The sequence below is a fragment of the Nannospalax galili genome, unplaced genomic scaffold, assembly GCF_000622305.1.
Source record: "Nannospalax galili isolate Female #2095 unplaced genomic scaffold, S.galili_v1.0 scaffold362, whole genome shotgun sequence".
Classification (NCBI taxonomy): domain Eukaryota; kingdom Metazoa; phylum Chordata; class Mammalia; order Rodentia; family Spalacidae; genus Nannospalax; species Nannospalax galili.
The window spans coordinates 2,237,244-2,254,350 of NW_008348785.1; the positions used below are offsets into that span (position 1 = coordinate 2,237,244).

At 43.9% G+C, this 17,107-nt stretch overlaps 1 protein-coding gene across 7 annotated transcripts in view; it reads left to right on the plus strand.

Annotated features, from left to right (window-relative positions):
• The first annotated feature begins 7,737 nt into the window (after positions 1-7,737).
• Positions 7,738-17,107, plus strand: part of Eef1akmt2 (EEF1A lysine methyltransferase 2) — an 87,070-nt gene continuing 77,700 nt past the window's right edge. For 6 of the 7 annotated variants that reach the window (XR_003851544.1, XR_003851547.1, XR_003851546.1 and 3 more), the window contains exons 1-3: positions 7,738-7,889; positions 9,059-9,124; positions 9,931-10,045. Coding sequence is in view for 3 of the 7 variants with exons in the window: in XM_029569816.1 (XP_029425676.1) it covers positions 7,744-7,889; positions 9,059-9,124; positions 9,931-10,045 (327 nt within the window). In the remaining 4 variants the exon portion in view is untranslated. Of the gene's footprint in view, positions 7,890-9,058; positions 9,125-9,930; positions 10,050-17,107 lie in introns of all 7 variants that reach the window. The other variant, XM_029569817.1, reaches the window with a different exon arrangement.

Sequence of the window (17,107 nt, forward strand, 5' to 3'; positions counted from 1 at the left end):
GGTCAGGCTTGTCTGCAAGTTCATATATTTGATAAACTTTAAAATAAACAGGATGCAGAGCTGAAGAGAAGGCTCAGAGGTTAAGAGCACTGGCTGTTCTTGCAGAGGACCTGTAGAGAATCTGGGTTCAAGTCCCAGCACCCATATGATAGTTAACAACTATCTGTAACTCCAGTTCCAGAGGAGTCGACACCCTCTTCTGTTTTTTGTGGGTATTGCACAATATTGGTGCATTTGCATACATATAAGCAATATATTCACACACAAAATAAAATATTTTTAAAAATTTAAAAAATAAGCCAAGAGTGGTGAACATACCTTTAATCCCAGCACTCAGAAGGCAGAGTCAGGAAAATCTCTGTGAGATCAAGGCCATCCAGGTCTACATAGTGAGTTCAGGTCACCTGGGACTACAGGGAGTCTCTGTCTCAAAAAAATGTATGGGGGTCCCAAGGAAGATGGTTTTATTTCCTCATCAGGCTTCTGTAGGGAAAGGGAGAAGGAATAAACTGATAAAGCATGTATGCTTGTTAATAAGGAAGTTCCTTTGCTACGCACTCAAGAAACAATTTGTGGTTCAAGAAATGAAAGAGGAAGGAATTGCCAGATGCAGTGGGCATCTGTAATCTTAGCATTTAGGAGGCAGAAACAGATCTCTATGAATTCCAGGCCAACCTGGATGTGGTGTGTTTCAGGCCAGCTGGGGCTGTATAGTAAGATCCTATCTAAAAAAAAATCCAGATGTAGTACAATAGCTTGAGTTTGGGATGAAGGAGAAGAGGACACGAGGGGCTACAGCGAGCTTCTGGGGTTCAAGGAAAACAGTGTTGTGTGTTGGATGATGTAACCTCTTTCAAGTACCTTTTCCACAAAAACCTTCAGCTAAATGTCTCTAGAAATCCCGTGTATGTGTATGTAGTAGCTCTGCTTGATTCTTTGGACCCATCTTAGTTTCTGAATTTTTTTTTTTTGGTCTTTTTGAGACAGGGTCTCCCTGTAGCCCCAGCTGGCCTGGCACTCACTATGTAGACCAGGCTGGCCTTGATCTCACAGAGATCTGCCTGTTTCCGTCTCCCAAGTACTGGGCTTGAAGGTGTGTGCCACCATGCCCAGCCTTGGCCTAGTTTCAGAATTTACTGCATGACTTTAGACAATGTCTCCGAGCTTTCCTTTGTTTACTTGTGAAATCTATGTGTGCGTCTCAAAAATAACTGAGAAAATAGATTGGATGCTGTTGATAAAATGCTGACCAAAACCAATTTGGGGAGGAAAGGATTTATTTAACTTACACTTTCAGATTATAATCCAACATTGAGGGAAGTCATAACTGGAAGTCCAGGCAGGAAGTAAAGCAATACTGCTTACTGGCTTGCTTCCCCTGGCTTGCCCAGCTAGCTCCCTCCCTCCCTCCTTCCCTCCCTCCCTCTCTTCCTTCCTCTCTCTCTCTTTCTCTCTCTCTCTCTTTCTTTCTTTTTTCTGGTTATTTTTGAGACAGGGTTTCCCTTTAGCCCCAGCTGACCTGGAACTGGCTATGTAGACCAGGCTGGTCTGGATCTCGCAGAGATCTGCCTATCTCTGCCTCCTGAGTACTGTGATTAAAGGCATGTACCTCCACATCTGGGTTCAGATTCTTTTCTTATATAGCCCAGGCCTACTTGCCTAGGGATGACACCACCCACAGTGGGCTGAGTCCTTCCATATCTACTAGCAATTAAGAAAACACCTCACAGACATGGCTGCAGGCCAATATGATGTAGGAAATTCCTTAGTTGAAGTTTCCTCTTCCCAGGTGACTTTAGCTTGTGTCAAGTTGTGACCAAAACTAACCAGCACAGATACATTTAGCACAATTTCTAGCACACAGTGACAGTTTGTTCATTATTAACTGTTATTTCTGTCTTTATTATAAAATAATGTAAAAGATAAGATCTATAAGCATGGGCACAAAAATATCTCCAAGTATATAATTAAATGAAGATGTAGTCACAAACACTGCAAACAGTAAAGTTTCACTTACATATGCCAAAATAGAGGGAAGGTATTTCTGCATGTGCATATATGCATTGGATACTGCAGAGAGGGAAGGACAAACAAGGATAATGTCCCATTTTAGGTGTGGATGGTCAGGGAACAACGAAATGTAGAACAGGAGGGGCTGGAGATCTGGCTCTTGCAGAGGACCCAGGCTCAAGTCCCAGCATCCACATGGTGGCTAACAACCATCCACAACTCCAGTTCCAGGGGATTCAATGCCTTCTTCTGACTTCCAAGGGCACTGCACGACACAAGTGCACTTACACACATGCAGGCAATACACTCACTCACACACACACACACACACATAAATGTAGAACATGAAAAAATTTGGGAGGTGGGAGAGATGGCTCAGGTTAAGATATTTGCCACCAAAACTGATGACCCGAGTTCAATTCCTGGGCCATGAATGGTGGACGGAGAAAACTGACTCTCAAGGATTGTCCTCTGACCATTCACATGTACACTGTAGCACACACAGATACAAACACACATACACATACATACACACACTAAAAATATAATAAAAAAAATTTAAAGCCAGGTGTGGTGGCACATACCTTTAGTCCCAGCACTCAGGAAGCAGAGGCAGGCAGATCTCTGTGAGATCAAGGCCAGCCTGGTCTACATAGCGAGTGCCAGGCCAGCTAGGGCTACAGGGAGACCCTGCCTCAAAAAAACCAAAAAATTATTTTAAAAGAAAGGGTTTAGAGCTGGAGAGATGGGTCAGCAGTTAAGAACACTGACAGTTCTTGCAGAAGACCCGAGTTCGAATCCCAGCACCCACATGGTAGCTAACAACTGTCCATAACTCCAGTTCTAGGGGATCTGACAGCCTCTTCTGTCCTCTGTGGGCATTGCATGACATTGGTGTACTTATCTACATGCAGGCAATACATGCATGTACATAAAATAAAAATAATAAATAAAACTTCAAAAAAAAAGGGTTTAGAGGCATGAGGACAGGTGGTATATCTTAGTTTGTTCTTCATTGCTGTGACAAAATACTCTGACCACTACCAACTTGGGGAGGAAAGGGTTTATTCAGCTTATATCTCCCAGGTTGCAGTTCATTAGGGAGCCCAAGGTTGGAACTCAGGGCAGGAACCTGGAGGCAGGAGCTGGAGCACAGGCCATGGAGAAATGCTGCTTACTGGCTCACTCCCCTGGCCCCTGCTCAGCCTGCTTTCTTAAGCAACACAGGCCCACCTGTCCAGGGGTGGCACCACCCACAGTGAGCTGGGCCCTCCCACATCACTCATCAAGAAGATGCCCACAGACATGGCCACAGGCCAGTCCAATAGAGGCAATTCCCCAATTGAGGCTCCCTCAACCCAGGTGTGTCAAGTTGACACTAAAGCTATCCAACACAATTGACCCCTTGTCAACTTGACACACAAACATCACTATTAAACCATAAGCTTTCCAATTTTGTCCCCAAGACATGATGTTAACATTAATATCACAATGTAAGACAGTACAACCTTAAAAAACCCACAGTTCTTAAAAAATCCAAACAATTAAAAGTCCATAGTCTGTTAATAGTCTCTTAACTGTGGGTGGGCTTCTATAAAATCCAAAACAAGTATGTCTTATTTCAAAAGGAAGAATCGGGCACACCTAAGCAAAACCTAAGCCCAGCAAAGTAGCTTGAGGCTGGACATCTGGGATTCACTCACGATCTCCTGGGCTCGAAAATGTACTGGCAGCTCCATTGCTCTGACTGCAGTCCACAGCACACTCAGCTTGTCTCGCAGACCCAGGCCAGCTCCATTCCACACCTGCCTCTGTCCTTGGTGGTTGTCCCATGGTCCCGGCATCTCCAAAAAGCTAGGGTCGCCACTGAAGCTGAGGCTGCACCCTCACCAATGTCTTCTTCTGGCTTCTCGGGGTGCAATGCTTCAGATTCTCTACATGACCTCTTCAATCCTGGGGTCTTCTCTGCAACTGAAGCGGCACTTTCACCTATGGCCTTTCCTGGCCTCCTAGAGTGCCAAGCCTCAGCTGCTCTCTATGACCCCTTCACGCTTTCAACACCAGAACAGTACAGGAGACTCTTACACATTACCAAGTCCTGCTTCCAGCTTGAGATAGAGGCTCAGAGCCACTCAACTATAGCTTCTGTGTGCTGACCCTGAGGAAATGCTTTCTAGAAAATTCCACCTTGATAATGCTTATTTCTTGTTACTCACAGATGATTAGCTGATTCTTCTGCCCCAGCCGACCAGAACCCACAGATTCTCAATCCCAAATCTCACATGAATAGCCCTGATAGTCTCTGCTTCCCTTTGAAGCTTCACAAGCTAGGCCTCCGTCATCTACAACTCTTTCAGCATAACTGTTCCAAGCTCCACTGCAACAAACTCTGAGCACGCAATGGCTTTTCCAGCCCAAAGTTCCAAAGACTTCCACAGTGCTCCCCAAAACACCAAGGTCAGTCTGTCACAGCAATACCCTACTCCTGGTACCAATTTCTGTCTTAGTTTCTTCTTCATTGCTGTGACAAAATACTCTGACCACTACCAACTTGGGGAGGAAAGGGTTTATTCAGTTTACACCTCCCAAGTTGCAGTTCATCAAGGGGCCCAAGGTAGGAACTCAGGGCTGGAAACTGGAAGCAGGAGCTGGAGCACAGGCCATGGAGGAATGCCGCTTACTGGCTTGCTTCTCTGGCCCCTGCTCAGCCTGCTTTCTTATGCAACACAGGCCCACCTGCCCAGGGGTGGCATCACCCACAGTGGGCTGGGCCCTCCCAAATCCCCAACAATCAAGAAGATGCCCCTCAGACATAGCCACAGGCCAGTCCAATAGAGGCAATTCCCCAGTTGAGGCTCCCTTAACCCAGGTGTGTCAAGTTGACACTAAAGCTATCTAGCACATGGTACAAGTGAGTTCAGTTTCATTGAGTTAAAATTAACAAGGGACATCCAGGCAGCTACAAGAAAAATTTGGAGCTTGAGCAAGAGGTTAAAGTTGGAAGTTACTACAGTTTTAGACCAGAAGTCTTTCAGATTTTGGAACAATTCGGATTTTAGATTTTTGACTACATGTCAGACCCAGTACTAAGCTCTTTAAACAGTGTATTCACATAATCTTCCTGACAACTCTCCGAAGAACCTGAAGGAGATTTTTTTTTTTCTTTTTGAGACAGAGTCTCACTGTGGAGCTCTGACTGGTCTCTAAATGGTTATGTAGACCAGTCCGGCCTTGAATTCACAGAGCTCCTCCTACCTCTGCCTCCTGAGTGCTAGGAATAAAGGCATGCACCACCATGCCTGGCCTAGTAGACTCATTTTAAGTTCCATTTTATAGTTGAAGAACTGAGCTTACCTTTTCTGACCATGTATCATGTATCAGGCAGGTTGGGTTTAACATTTGATTTCTATAACTGCCCCCATGTGAAGATAGGTGCCTTATTATAATACAGGATGGGCAAACTGAGGCCTGAGGAAGTTAAAGAATCTGCCCATGATGATGCTAGGGGTCAAAACATGGGGGTCCAACTGCAGGACTAGGTGCCTAGTGCCCCCCCCCCCGTTCAAAAGCTCACATCAAAGCAGACATAGAAGATGGTGGGAGAATATGAGCAGGTTTTCTTCAAGAAGTGTGCTCTGTGGTGCCGATCGCTGCATGGTAAAGGAAGGGAAATTTCTGCCCTTGAGCTTGGATTTGTCAAACAAGTGCTTGGGAACTCTGGGAAGCACAGTTCCAGAGAAGCTGTGGCTAAATACAGTGTGCCAGTGTGCAGGGATCAGAAAACAGGAGACAGGCAATCTTGAGTGTGCAAGCCTCCTCTTGTGTAACTGGTACGCAGAAGGGGTGGGGAGAGGACTGTGCTCCTTGTATGGTCCTGTTTCTCCCTGATGCACAGCTTACTTGATGGAACTTTTCCTCCTCTTGCCAAGAATCCTGTTTCCCTTGGTGATCAGAGGTGGTGCTCCCACAGCCCTCAGGACTGGGTAGCCAGAATAATCCTTCCTGGAGCCAGGAAAGAACTCAATATAAACCATGCTTTTTTTCCCCCCAGGGCTCAATACCAACAACTGTTTATAGCTTTCATCCCACAGAGCAAAACATCTTAAGTGTTGGCAAGATACTGGTCTGAAGACAGGCTTATCTTTCATGGGTACTTCTTAATTAGAACCTAAACTTTTAAAGACTCACTCAGTCACACTCAAGCTAGCTTTCTGTAGCATCTAGAGCCTAGAAAAGATCAAAACAGCCATTTGCCCTGGGCATCACTAATTGGCTGTGGTATCCGGTGGTTTTATTGCTCTGTAGTAAGGTTACTTACGCTCTTTCTTGCATTCTTTAATCACTATGTACATGGATTTCCATCTGCCTTTTACTTTATTCTGTATTGCCAGAAGATCTTGGAACACCTTGTATAGGAGGAGACGAACTGAAACCTAGAGGGCAAGTGTCGATGCTGTTTGCCTCAAGAGAGTTGTTATTGGGCTTCTGTCTGTGGAGTCAACAGAAATGTAGCCTTGGAAACAAGTTTTCGTTTGCAAGGGGCCCCTGAGTCCTTGCCTAGAACACTGGGCCATGAGAATTGCTAGTACAGAAAATATCCCAGATCCCTTGGCACATAAGATCTCTTGCATTATAGTGCAGAACACTAGCTCTGGTAAGACCAATAGCTAGAAGGCAGCTCAGGTTCATGTGTTGAGCAGTCTTGAGGAACAAGTTACCCCATCTGTTTTGAGGGTGATATACAGCACCCAAACTAATGCATGCTGAGTTTGAGACTCCACAATGTCCGGTGCCTAGCTGGGGACAGTGTTACACCCACCCAGGCCTTCTATTCCTCTGTTAATCTTTCTATTGCTACTCGGTGGTTGCTGCACTATGGGTGGCCCTAGGGCATTCATTTCCCTTCCTGTAAGCCTGTGGCATCAAGTCAGAAAAGGGCAAAATGCTCTTTCCAAAATCCCAGCCACAAAGCCACAAATGAAATCTGTCTTCTGGTCACGATGGACTGTCCCACCTACTCAGGTCTGCCTACCACATAAAACGACTTAGGCATTGCTGTTGAGTGGTGTGTGTGTTGTGTTTTTTTTGTTTGTTTTGTTTTGGTTTTTTGTTTTTTGTCTTTTTGAGACAGGGTCTTCCTGCAGCCCCAGCTGTCCTGGAACTCACTATGTGGACCAGGCTGGCCTTGAACTCACAGAGATCCGCCTGCCTCTGCCTCCCGAGTGCTGGGATTAAAGGCGTGCACCACCACACCTGATAGGTGTGTGTTTTTTATGTGTATGAGTGCATTGCCGGCATGTAAGTGCACTCGTGTCGTGCAATGCCCGCATACGTCAGAAGAGGGCGTCAGATCCTCTGGAAATAAAATTATGGATTGTTGTTAGTCCCCTTGTGGGTGTTAGGAATAGAACCCCAGTCCTCCTCAAGAGCAGCTCTTACCTGCTGAGCCATTTCTCCAGCCCCCAAGTTAGGTGTTTTTGTGGCTTCTGCTAGCCGTTTTCCAAAATGCAATTCTTAGAACGATCATTTAAAAACAGCAGTCCCTAAATAAGGTCGCCTTGAGAGGTAGAAAGGCAGGGGTGCCTGTGACACTGGCTCGGGAGCTCTCGGAGAGCGCTCAGACTGGGGACCAGCCCCGCGGCCGCCGGGCCCGCCTGGAGCAGTTGAGAGGGCGGCCTCCCGTTGCCTAGAGCGGCCAGCCCCGCGCGTCCCCTCTGCCCGCGCCGTGTCTCTATGGTGGCCCCAGGGGCCCTTCTGCGCGCCTACGAGATGAACGCGGAGGCTGGCGGCAGCGGCGGTGTGGTTGCCGCAGGGCGGTCTGCAGCGGGCAGCCCCACGGCAGGTGGCTTCGTCCCGTCGGCGCTGGGGACCCGAGCGCAGTGAGTGCGGCGGGGAGGCGGGGAGGCCGAGCTGCGCTGCGGGATCTGCGCCTGGGATCCGGAGCCCGGGGAGCGTCGGGAAGGAGGAGCCCCTGACGCCCCCCGGGCCGCAGTCGGGCTTGCACAGAGTTAAAAGCTTCGGAGTTTGCGGGGTGCGCAGCCCGCTCCGAGGAGACCGTCGGGAGGCCGACGAGGGGGTCTTGAATCCGAGCCGGCTTGGTTCACGGGGAGACGCCAGGCTAAGGAATGGGACCTGGAGGGACCTGGAAGGACCTGGAAGGGGTCCGAGTGGAGGATGCTTTGAGCAGCCCAGGGAGTGATCTTACCTAAAGCAGACGCTGAGAAATTAATGAATTAACGTGAGTGAATGTGTGGAACAGTGATTAGCATGAGAGGAAACTTGGGGAGGGAGCAGGGATTGTAGACGTGAAATAGGAAGAAAGCAAATGCTAAGGGGTGGGGGAGTGGAGGGTTGCAGTTGAAAGGACTAAGAGAACTGAGCCAGTCGGATACCCGGAGAAGCAGAGCTAGTACAAGAGAGACTGGTTTCAGCTTTTAAGCCCATTTTACCTGTGCTGGGTTTCCTGATGAGCAAACCACTCTCTGCATCTGCACACTGAAGACCAAATAAGGAGTAACAACTTCGTGCTTGTACTGTCCAGTTTTGGATTTGAGTCTGGGACTTTGAGATTCTTGGACAGTTGCCTCTGTGGTTTTAAAAATATTTTATTATTTTTGTTTTATGTGTAATGAGTGTATTGCCTGCATGTAGGTGTTGTCAATGAGATCAGAAGAGGGCATTGGATCCCCTGGAACTGGAGTTCTGGAAGATTGTTAGCCACCATGTGCGTGCTGGGAACTGAACTCTGGTCCTCTGCAAGAGCAACCAGTGCTCTTAATAGCTAAGTCATCTCTCCAGCCCCTGCCTCTGTAGTTTTGTAAACTAAAATTTATCAAATGAACATAGATATTGTACAGTTTATTCTGCTTTTCCCATACTTTTCATTCTTTTAACCCAAGGATGTTAAGAAATTGAGCTGTATGCACTTACTGATAACACTAATGTTTTAAACCCATCACAAGTAGCTGTGTAAGATATTGGAAACATCCATCGGCTTGACAGTACAGTTTAATTCTAGAATCTTCTTTGCATTTCATTGTTTACACAGTTGGGATGCTGTTTATGACAGAGAACTGCAAACATTCCGAGAATATGGAGATACAGGAGAAATCTGGTGAGTAGAGAAAACCAATTACAGTCCAGAAAATCGTATGTGTGTGTACACATGTGTGAGCACATGTGAGCGTGTGAGTGATGATGCCACAAGCAGCCTAAAGCTCTTGGGAGCCCTGGGATTGAGTCTGGTATAAATGGTATATATAAAGTATCTCTTTTCTTTTTTAGTGACCCAGATTTAAATTGATTGTAGTTCTAAGAAATTACTTTCATTCTATAGCTGTCATTTTTCAGTAAGCAGTGAAATTCTGAAATACCAGCTTTTGCTGATGGCTAAGACAGCTGCTGTCAGACAACATCTTTAAGGGTCAACGCTGATGTATATTATGTGTATGTATGTATGTTTACACGTACATCTATATATACTTACGTGTATGTATGTGTGTATATGCATATTATTATATAGGTGTATGTATATCCCATAAGTTCCTTCTCCTATATGTTTATACACATCTGTGTGTTTATGTATGTATATTTGTATATATGTGTGTGTATACAAATGGATGTATGTGTATATTCCTAATATGTATGTATGTGTGCATATACATACAGATATATATGTGTGTATATGTGTGTATGTACATATATTAAGTACTCAATACACATATGTAGACCTTGGGTATTCTGTTTTTAGCAGTGTTTTCTCCTAAATAGTAATAGAGATAAAGCTTATAAATGACACAAATACTGCTTCTCACTTTCAAAGAAGACTTAAATGGGCCCATGGTATGAACACCTTAAGTGGGATATAGATGTGCCTTTTCCTGTATATGTTTTATTTGTAACTAATTCTGTTCCTGACAGGTTTGGGGAAGAGAGTATGAAACGACTAATAAGGTGGATGCAGAAACACAAGATCCCATTGGATGCTTCAGTGCTTGATATTGGAACTGGAAATGGTGTTTTCCTGGTTGAACTTGTTGGTACTTTTAGTATTCATGTGTTTGAGCCAATTGTAAAATGAAAGTTTAAAAAAATATTTCAGTTCCGAGGTTAGCTATTTAAATATGAAGTACTAAAGCAGTTGGACCACAGGGTATGAAAGGGGAGCTGCTTGGATTGTGGGAAAGCACCAAATGAGTGGTACTAGACGTAGTCCTGCAAGATAGCATTCCAAATGCCCTGATCCTGAATGTGAAAGCCTACAGTTTAAAATCTCAAAAATCATGATTCTGAAAGAATAAAGTCTTGAATGTTGAAACCCTGGAAGCCAGAACTCTGAAAACCTGAATTCTTGCAATTCCTATAGCAACAAGAAAAGGAGTGGAAAGCTGAAAAATGGGGAAGGACTGAGAACAGTTACAGTCCTATGGATGATGGTTGCATCCTGTTAAACACAGTGAATACCCAGAGTTAAACTAAGCATTGTTTAGGATGTGTCTGTGAGGTTGTTTCCAGAGGAGATTAACGTTGAGTCTGTATGGAGTGGGCAGGAAGGAGCCAGCACAGTATGGGACCATCCAGTAGGTTGGGGCCTATAAAAGACAGATACAGAAAGTGAGTTGGTCTTCCTGGAAGTCAGGACAGTTTTCTTTTGCTGTTGTAGACACTGGAACTTGTGGCCTTTGGACACTAAGACTTGCACCAGTGGTCCCTGGATTCTCAGGTTTTGAGCCTTAGACTGAGAGTTACATCATTGCACAACTGGTTTTTAGGCCTTGGGGTTTGAACTGAGCTGTGTGGCTGGCATCCTCAGCTGTAGCTTGCAGACAGAGCCGTCTTCGACACGAGAGTTGTGTGAGCAACTTCCTCCCATAAGTCCCTTCTCATATTCCTATATACACACCTTACTGGGTTTTGTCTCTAGAGAACCATTACCAAGATTTCATATTGGTGAAACAATATTATTCCTTCTTACTATATTCCTTTGAATACAGTGAAAGAAATCTGAGAAATTTCCTCTCAGAAAAAGACTGTGATAACTTTAAAAAACATTTTTAAACATTTGTGTATATGTACGTCAGGCTTGGCTACAATGCCTTTACCTGCTGAACCGTCTCACTGGCCCCAGCACTTTGATAATATAAGTGAATATAAGTGTACTAAGCCACTTAATGTGCCTTTTTGAGACAGGGTCTCCCTGTAGCCCCAAGCTGGCCTGGAATTCATTATGTAGACTAGCTGGCCTGGAACTCACAGAGATCTGCCTGCCTCTGCCTCCCTAATGCTGGGACTAAAGGCCTGCACCACCATGCCTGGCATTTTTATTCTTATGTGCATGAGTATATTGCCTGCAGGTATGTAAGTACACCCAGGTTGTGCAATGCCCTCGGAGGTCAGAAGAGGGCATCCAGTGCCCTAGAACTGGAGTTTCAGACAGTTGTTAGCTGCCATGTGGGTGCTGGGAATCAAACTCTGGTTGTTTGTAAGATGGCTCTTACCTGTTGAGCTATCTCTCTGGCTCTAAAGATAAAAGCTACTTTTAAAGCTATGACCAGTGAGATGGCTTAGCTGGTGAGGATGCTGGCTGCCATGCCTGGCTACCCAAGTTTGATTTCTGGATTCAATATGTAGTAGGAGAGAACAGACTCCTGCATGTTGTCCTCTGACCTGCACAGGCACCCTGGCATGCGCACACCCATACACATGTACAAACACACAAAAGAAAGAAATGTAGAAAAAATTGGTGAAAGCTAATTATTGGTACTCTGAAAACTGCTTAATTGCCACAACCAAACAATAACCAGATTTTTAAATGGACAAGTTACACCTAACAGAGTTTGTCATGGAGACCCTCTCCAAATAAGAATGTAGTGTTGCGAAGATCACAGTGAATATGTTGGTTTAAGAACTGCAAGAAAATCTGGTCAGTTACGTGCTGCCGCCACTTCATGCTTAGCACCGTGCTTCCTCAGTATGGTGCACTTACACGCAGGCACTACACTCACACACGAGAATAGTAAGTGAAATAATTGAAACAAAACAAAAAAAAACCAACCAGCCAAACAGATGTTTCCAATTCTACAAGGGCATGTATATAGGGCTTCTGTGACTTAACATGAACATTTTGTTCATGCCCTGAGTCTTGGTACAAGTTCCACTAACAGTGTGGTTGCTGTGCTTGTGCCCTTTGCTGTGGAGGAAGTGTAAGATGTAGGCTTCATCTGGGATGGTTGACTTTGTTATTTTTAAAATTCTATTTTATTTTATTTGTATGAGTGTTTTGCCTGCATGGGATGCCTTTGGAGGCCCAAAGAGGGTGTTGAATCTTCTGGAACTGGAGTTATGAAGGGTGGTTAGCCACTGTATGGGTGCTGGGAACTGAATCCAGGTCTTCTGCCAGAACAACTGGTGTTCCTGACCACTGAACCATTTCTCTAGCCCTTTATTTTAAAATTTTTTTATTACACTTGTGTGTGTGTGTGTGAACATGTATCACAGTGCACATGTGGAGGTCAGAGAACAACTTGAGGGACTTAGTCCTTTGCTTCCATTATGGGTTTTGGGGATCAAACTCAGGTTGTCAGACTTGGCAGTAAGTGCCCTTACCAGCCGAGCCATCTTGCTGTCCTACTGTCTTATTTCCTAAGGATAGACACATGAAGTGACATTTACTAGTGACTACCACGTAGAAGTCTCATTCTAGGTACTGGAAACTTAAAAGCTTAGCTCTTGTGCATAGATTGTTTCTAGGACAATAGATGGATGGACACATATAGAGATAGTTGTGTGTGATAATAGATGTACTAAATACAAAAGAGGAAGTGGTTGGCTTTGGGGGAGAGGGCGGGAAGGGTCTTGGAGGAATTAACATCACATTGGGTAATCAGAGTGAGTTGGAGTATAAAGAGGGAAGCAATCTTAGACAATGAACTAAAGATGTGAAGGCTGAGTCTGCGCAGGCCTGTGCTGTGCATAATTTGACAAAATAGAACGTTAAGTATGTATGTGCAGCACAGAGATGAGGATTAAGTTAAAGCAGCCACCATACTTTGATATGTCAGAGCTCAGGTTTTACTTCTTAGGGAAAAAAAGTAGACCTTAAGTGTGTTAAAAAGAACATGCTTGGAAACACGTGTAGTGAACTCTGAAAACACTGAGGCAGCACATGTACTTTAAAGTGCAGGAACCAAAAGTTTGCAGCTCAGCAGAATTGTCACAAAGTGAACACACCTATAGTAGGCACCCTGATCAAGATGTGGAGTATTAGAAGTTTAGAAACTGGCCCTGAATCCCAGCAGTCCCTGTTCTCTCCTCTGAAAGGAACCACTGTTCTCAGCCAAGTAGCCAGCTTAGTCTTCACTCCATAGATTGATTGCTGTTTTTGGATGTGTAAGTAGAACGTAGTGCATGCTCTGAGTCTTTCCACTTACAGTCTGTGAGACTCACTCAGGTTGTTGACAGTAGTTCAGTTATTTTTGATGCTGTGTGGCTATGGAAGTTTCCTTTTACAGCTGTCTCACACTCATGTTAACTCTTCTGTTAATTTTACCAGTAGATCTTTGGGGTTTTATTTATCAGTTTTTATGGTGCACGGTCCTGTGTGTGCTGAGCAGTCACTTTGCCACTGAGCTATAGCTCCCAGCCTCCTTTGGGTTTTAATAGTTTACTTGTAGATGCTAATGGTTTATCCTTTAAGATTAAAAGTTTAGCTGGGCGTGGTGGTGCACGCCTTTAATCCCAGCACTCGGGAGGCAGAGGCAGGTGGATCTCTGTGAGTTTGAGGCCAGCCTGGTCTACATAATGAGTCAAAAAGACAAAAAAAAAAGATTAAAAGTTTATAGATTCTTTGAGATTTTTTATATCTATATAGAAAATATATGCTTTGTGATAAGTGGAAGTTTTTCCTTTTTAATCTTTTTTTCTCCTTTTTTTGGTATGTATGTATATTATTTGAATATATATATATACACACATGTGCATGTGGAGGCCAGAGGTTGACATCAGGTGTCTTTCTCAGTTGCTCTCCACCTTATTTATTAAAATTAAAAAAAAAATTCACGTGTGTGTGTGTGTGTGAAATGTGTATGATGTGGGGCTGTGCATGATATGATACACATGTGGAGGTCAGCAGATAGCTTTGTGGAGTCAGTCTTCTTTATCTTTACATGAGTTCTGGGGATCCAGTTCAGGTTGTCACGGTTGATGGGGAGCATCTTTATTCACGAAGCCCTCTTGCTGGCTCTCTCCCTCTTATTTTTTGAGATAGAGGCTTTCACTGAACCTGGAGCTTGCTGATTCCTTTAGACTGATTGGCTCTAGGGATCCTGCTGGGTCTGCCTTACCAGTGCTGGGATTACAGATTTATGCCACTGTACCTGGGTTTTATGTGGGTGTGAAGGGTTTGCACTCGGTCCTCACACTTACACAGCAAGAACTGTACTAACTGTGCTATCTCCCCAGCCCCTTCATAGTCTTTTTATTTTTATTTTTGACAAGGTCTTTGTAGCTCAGGCTGGCCTTGAGTTTACTAGTAGCCAGATTTTGCCTGTAACTCAGAATCCTCCTGCCTCTGCCTCCAAAGTGCTGGGATTATTGGCGTGTGCTACCATGCCTAACAAAAATGTTTGTTATTGCTGAGAAGCATTCTGTTAGGATAGTCACAGTTTGTTTATCCATTTGCTAATTTATGCTTTATTTTATTTATTTATTATTTTTGAGAAGGATCAGGCTAGAACTTCCTGTGTAGCCTCGGATCTATGGCACTGTTCTCACCTCAGCTTCCTGAGTGCTGTGATTACCAGTAGGAGTCAACACACCTGGTTTCTTTTATTTGCCTTAATTATTTTTCTTTTTAAAAGTCTTCTTATGGTGGAAGTTTAGTTTACTGATTTGAGACTTCCAGTGTAAACGTTCCATGGTATAAATGTTATGAGTTTGTCTGTAAGCATTGCCTCATCCTCCACTTTTGATGTTATGTTCTATTTTCATTTGTCCCAGTATATTTCCTAGTTTTCCTAGCTTTATTCTTCTGTCAATTTACAATTCTGTTGTTTCTTTTCTTTTTTTTTTTTTTTTGGTCTTTTTGAAACAGGGTCTTCCTGTAGCCCCAGCTGTCCTGGAACTCACTGTGTAGACCAGGCTGGCCTTGAACTCACTGTCTCTACCTCCCAAGTGCTGGGATTAAAGGCGTGCGCCACCACGCCCGGCTCAATTTTGTTGTTTCATTTCCAAATACTGGAAGTTTTTCTGTTATCTTACTGTTGTGGATTTATAGTCCTAATTCATTTATGAGCAGATAGCATACTCTGTGGTTTCAGTGCTTTAAATTTATTATGGTTTGTTTTATGTCCCCCAGTGTATAGTCTGGTATGTCTTAGTGAGTATTTGCTGTGCACTTGAAGGGTATGTATTACTGTTAGAATAGAATATTCTATAAATGCATTTAGTTGTTTAGTGGTAGTTATATGTATTATATATTATATATATTATATATGTTTGCTGATTTCTTCTTCCATCAGTTATTGAGAGAGGAATGTACAACTATAATTGTGGATCTATTTTTCTTTCATTTTTGTCAATTTTTGTTGCATTTATTTTTAAGCTCTGTTAGCGTATACAAGTTGAAATTTGTATGTGTGTGAATGAATCAGTAACTGACTCATTACTGTATAATGTCCCTTTTTAATCTTTATAGTCTGCTTTGAGTTTTACTTTTGATGTTAATAATAAATCCATTTGGGGGTTGGAGAGATGGCTTAGTGGTTAAGAGCACTGACTGTGCTTGTAGAGGACATGTACTTGATTCCCAGCATCTACATGGCAGCTAACAATTGTAACTCCAGTTCTAGGGGATCTGACGCCATCTTCTGACCTCTGTGGGCTTTGTACGACATGGATGCACATAGATACATACAGGCAATATACTCATACATATAAGATAAAAATAACAAACACAGTATTAAAAGCAAATCCATTTCCACCTTTTTACTTAAATTGAGCTGTAACTCATATACCATAAACTCAGCTTTTAAAGTATACAGTTCTGTGCTCATTGGTATATTGAGAGTTGTGCAGTCATCCTCAGTGTTATAATTCAGTCCTGTCACCCAGAAGGAGCCCTGTGTCCATCAGTGCTGACTGCATGCTCCTTCCCTGTAGCCCTGCTGACCACTAATCTGAGTCTGTCTTGAGGATGCCCTTTTGAGTTCTTTGTTTTACATTTCTGTTTTTAGAGATGGGAGTCTTGCTTAGATATCCTGGCAGACCTTGTGTGGTCACTGCAGCCTAGGCTGCTCTGGAACTTGTGCTTTTCCTGCCTCAGCCTCCCCAGTGCTGACATCATAGGTCTGTACCACCATACGTGGCTGATGTGTCTATTCTGAATAGTTCATATATGGCCTTTGTGTCTGGCTCTGTTTTCATTTGCATAATTTTTGTTTTGTTTGTTTTTTCAGATAAGGTCTTACTCTGTAACCCTAGCTGGCTTGGATCTCACTATGTAGACCAGGCTGGCCTTGAACTCACAGAGATCTGCCTCCCTCTGCCTTTACGAGTGCTGGGATTAAAGTGTGTGCCACCACTACTGGCCTTGCATAATGCTAGGATCTGTCTACATTGTAGCATGTCAGCATTTCATTCCTTGTGTGGCTGAATGGTACTTGGTTGTGTGGTGACACCACAGTTCATCCATTCATTGCTGGATTTCGGTTGTTTTTGCTTGTTTTGCCTCTATAAATTTGTGTGGAGATAGGTCTTCATGCATGTTGGGTACGTACCCAGGAGTGGGATTGCAGAGTCATGCTGGCTTGTTTCTAGCGGCTGCTTTTTTTTTTAAAATATTTATTTTATTTAATGTATATGCGTGTATTGCCTGCATGTAGGTAAGAGCACCTGTGTCATGCAGTGTCCATGAAGGACAGAAGAGGCTGTTGGATCCCTTGGAACTGGAGTGACGGACAGTTATTAGCTGTCATGTGGGTGCTGGGATTCGAACCTGGGTCTTCTGCAAGAACAGTCAGTGTTCTTAACCGCTGAGCCATCCCTCCAGCCCCGTAGTGGCTGCTCTTTTAAAAAAAAACATTTCTACCAGCAGTAAATG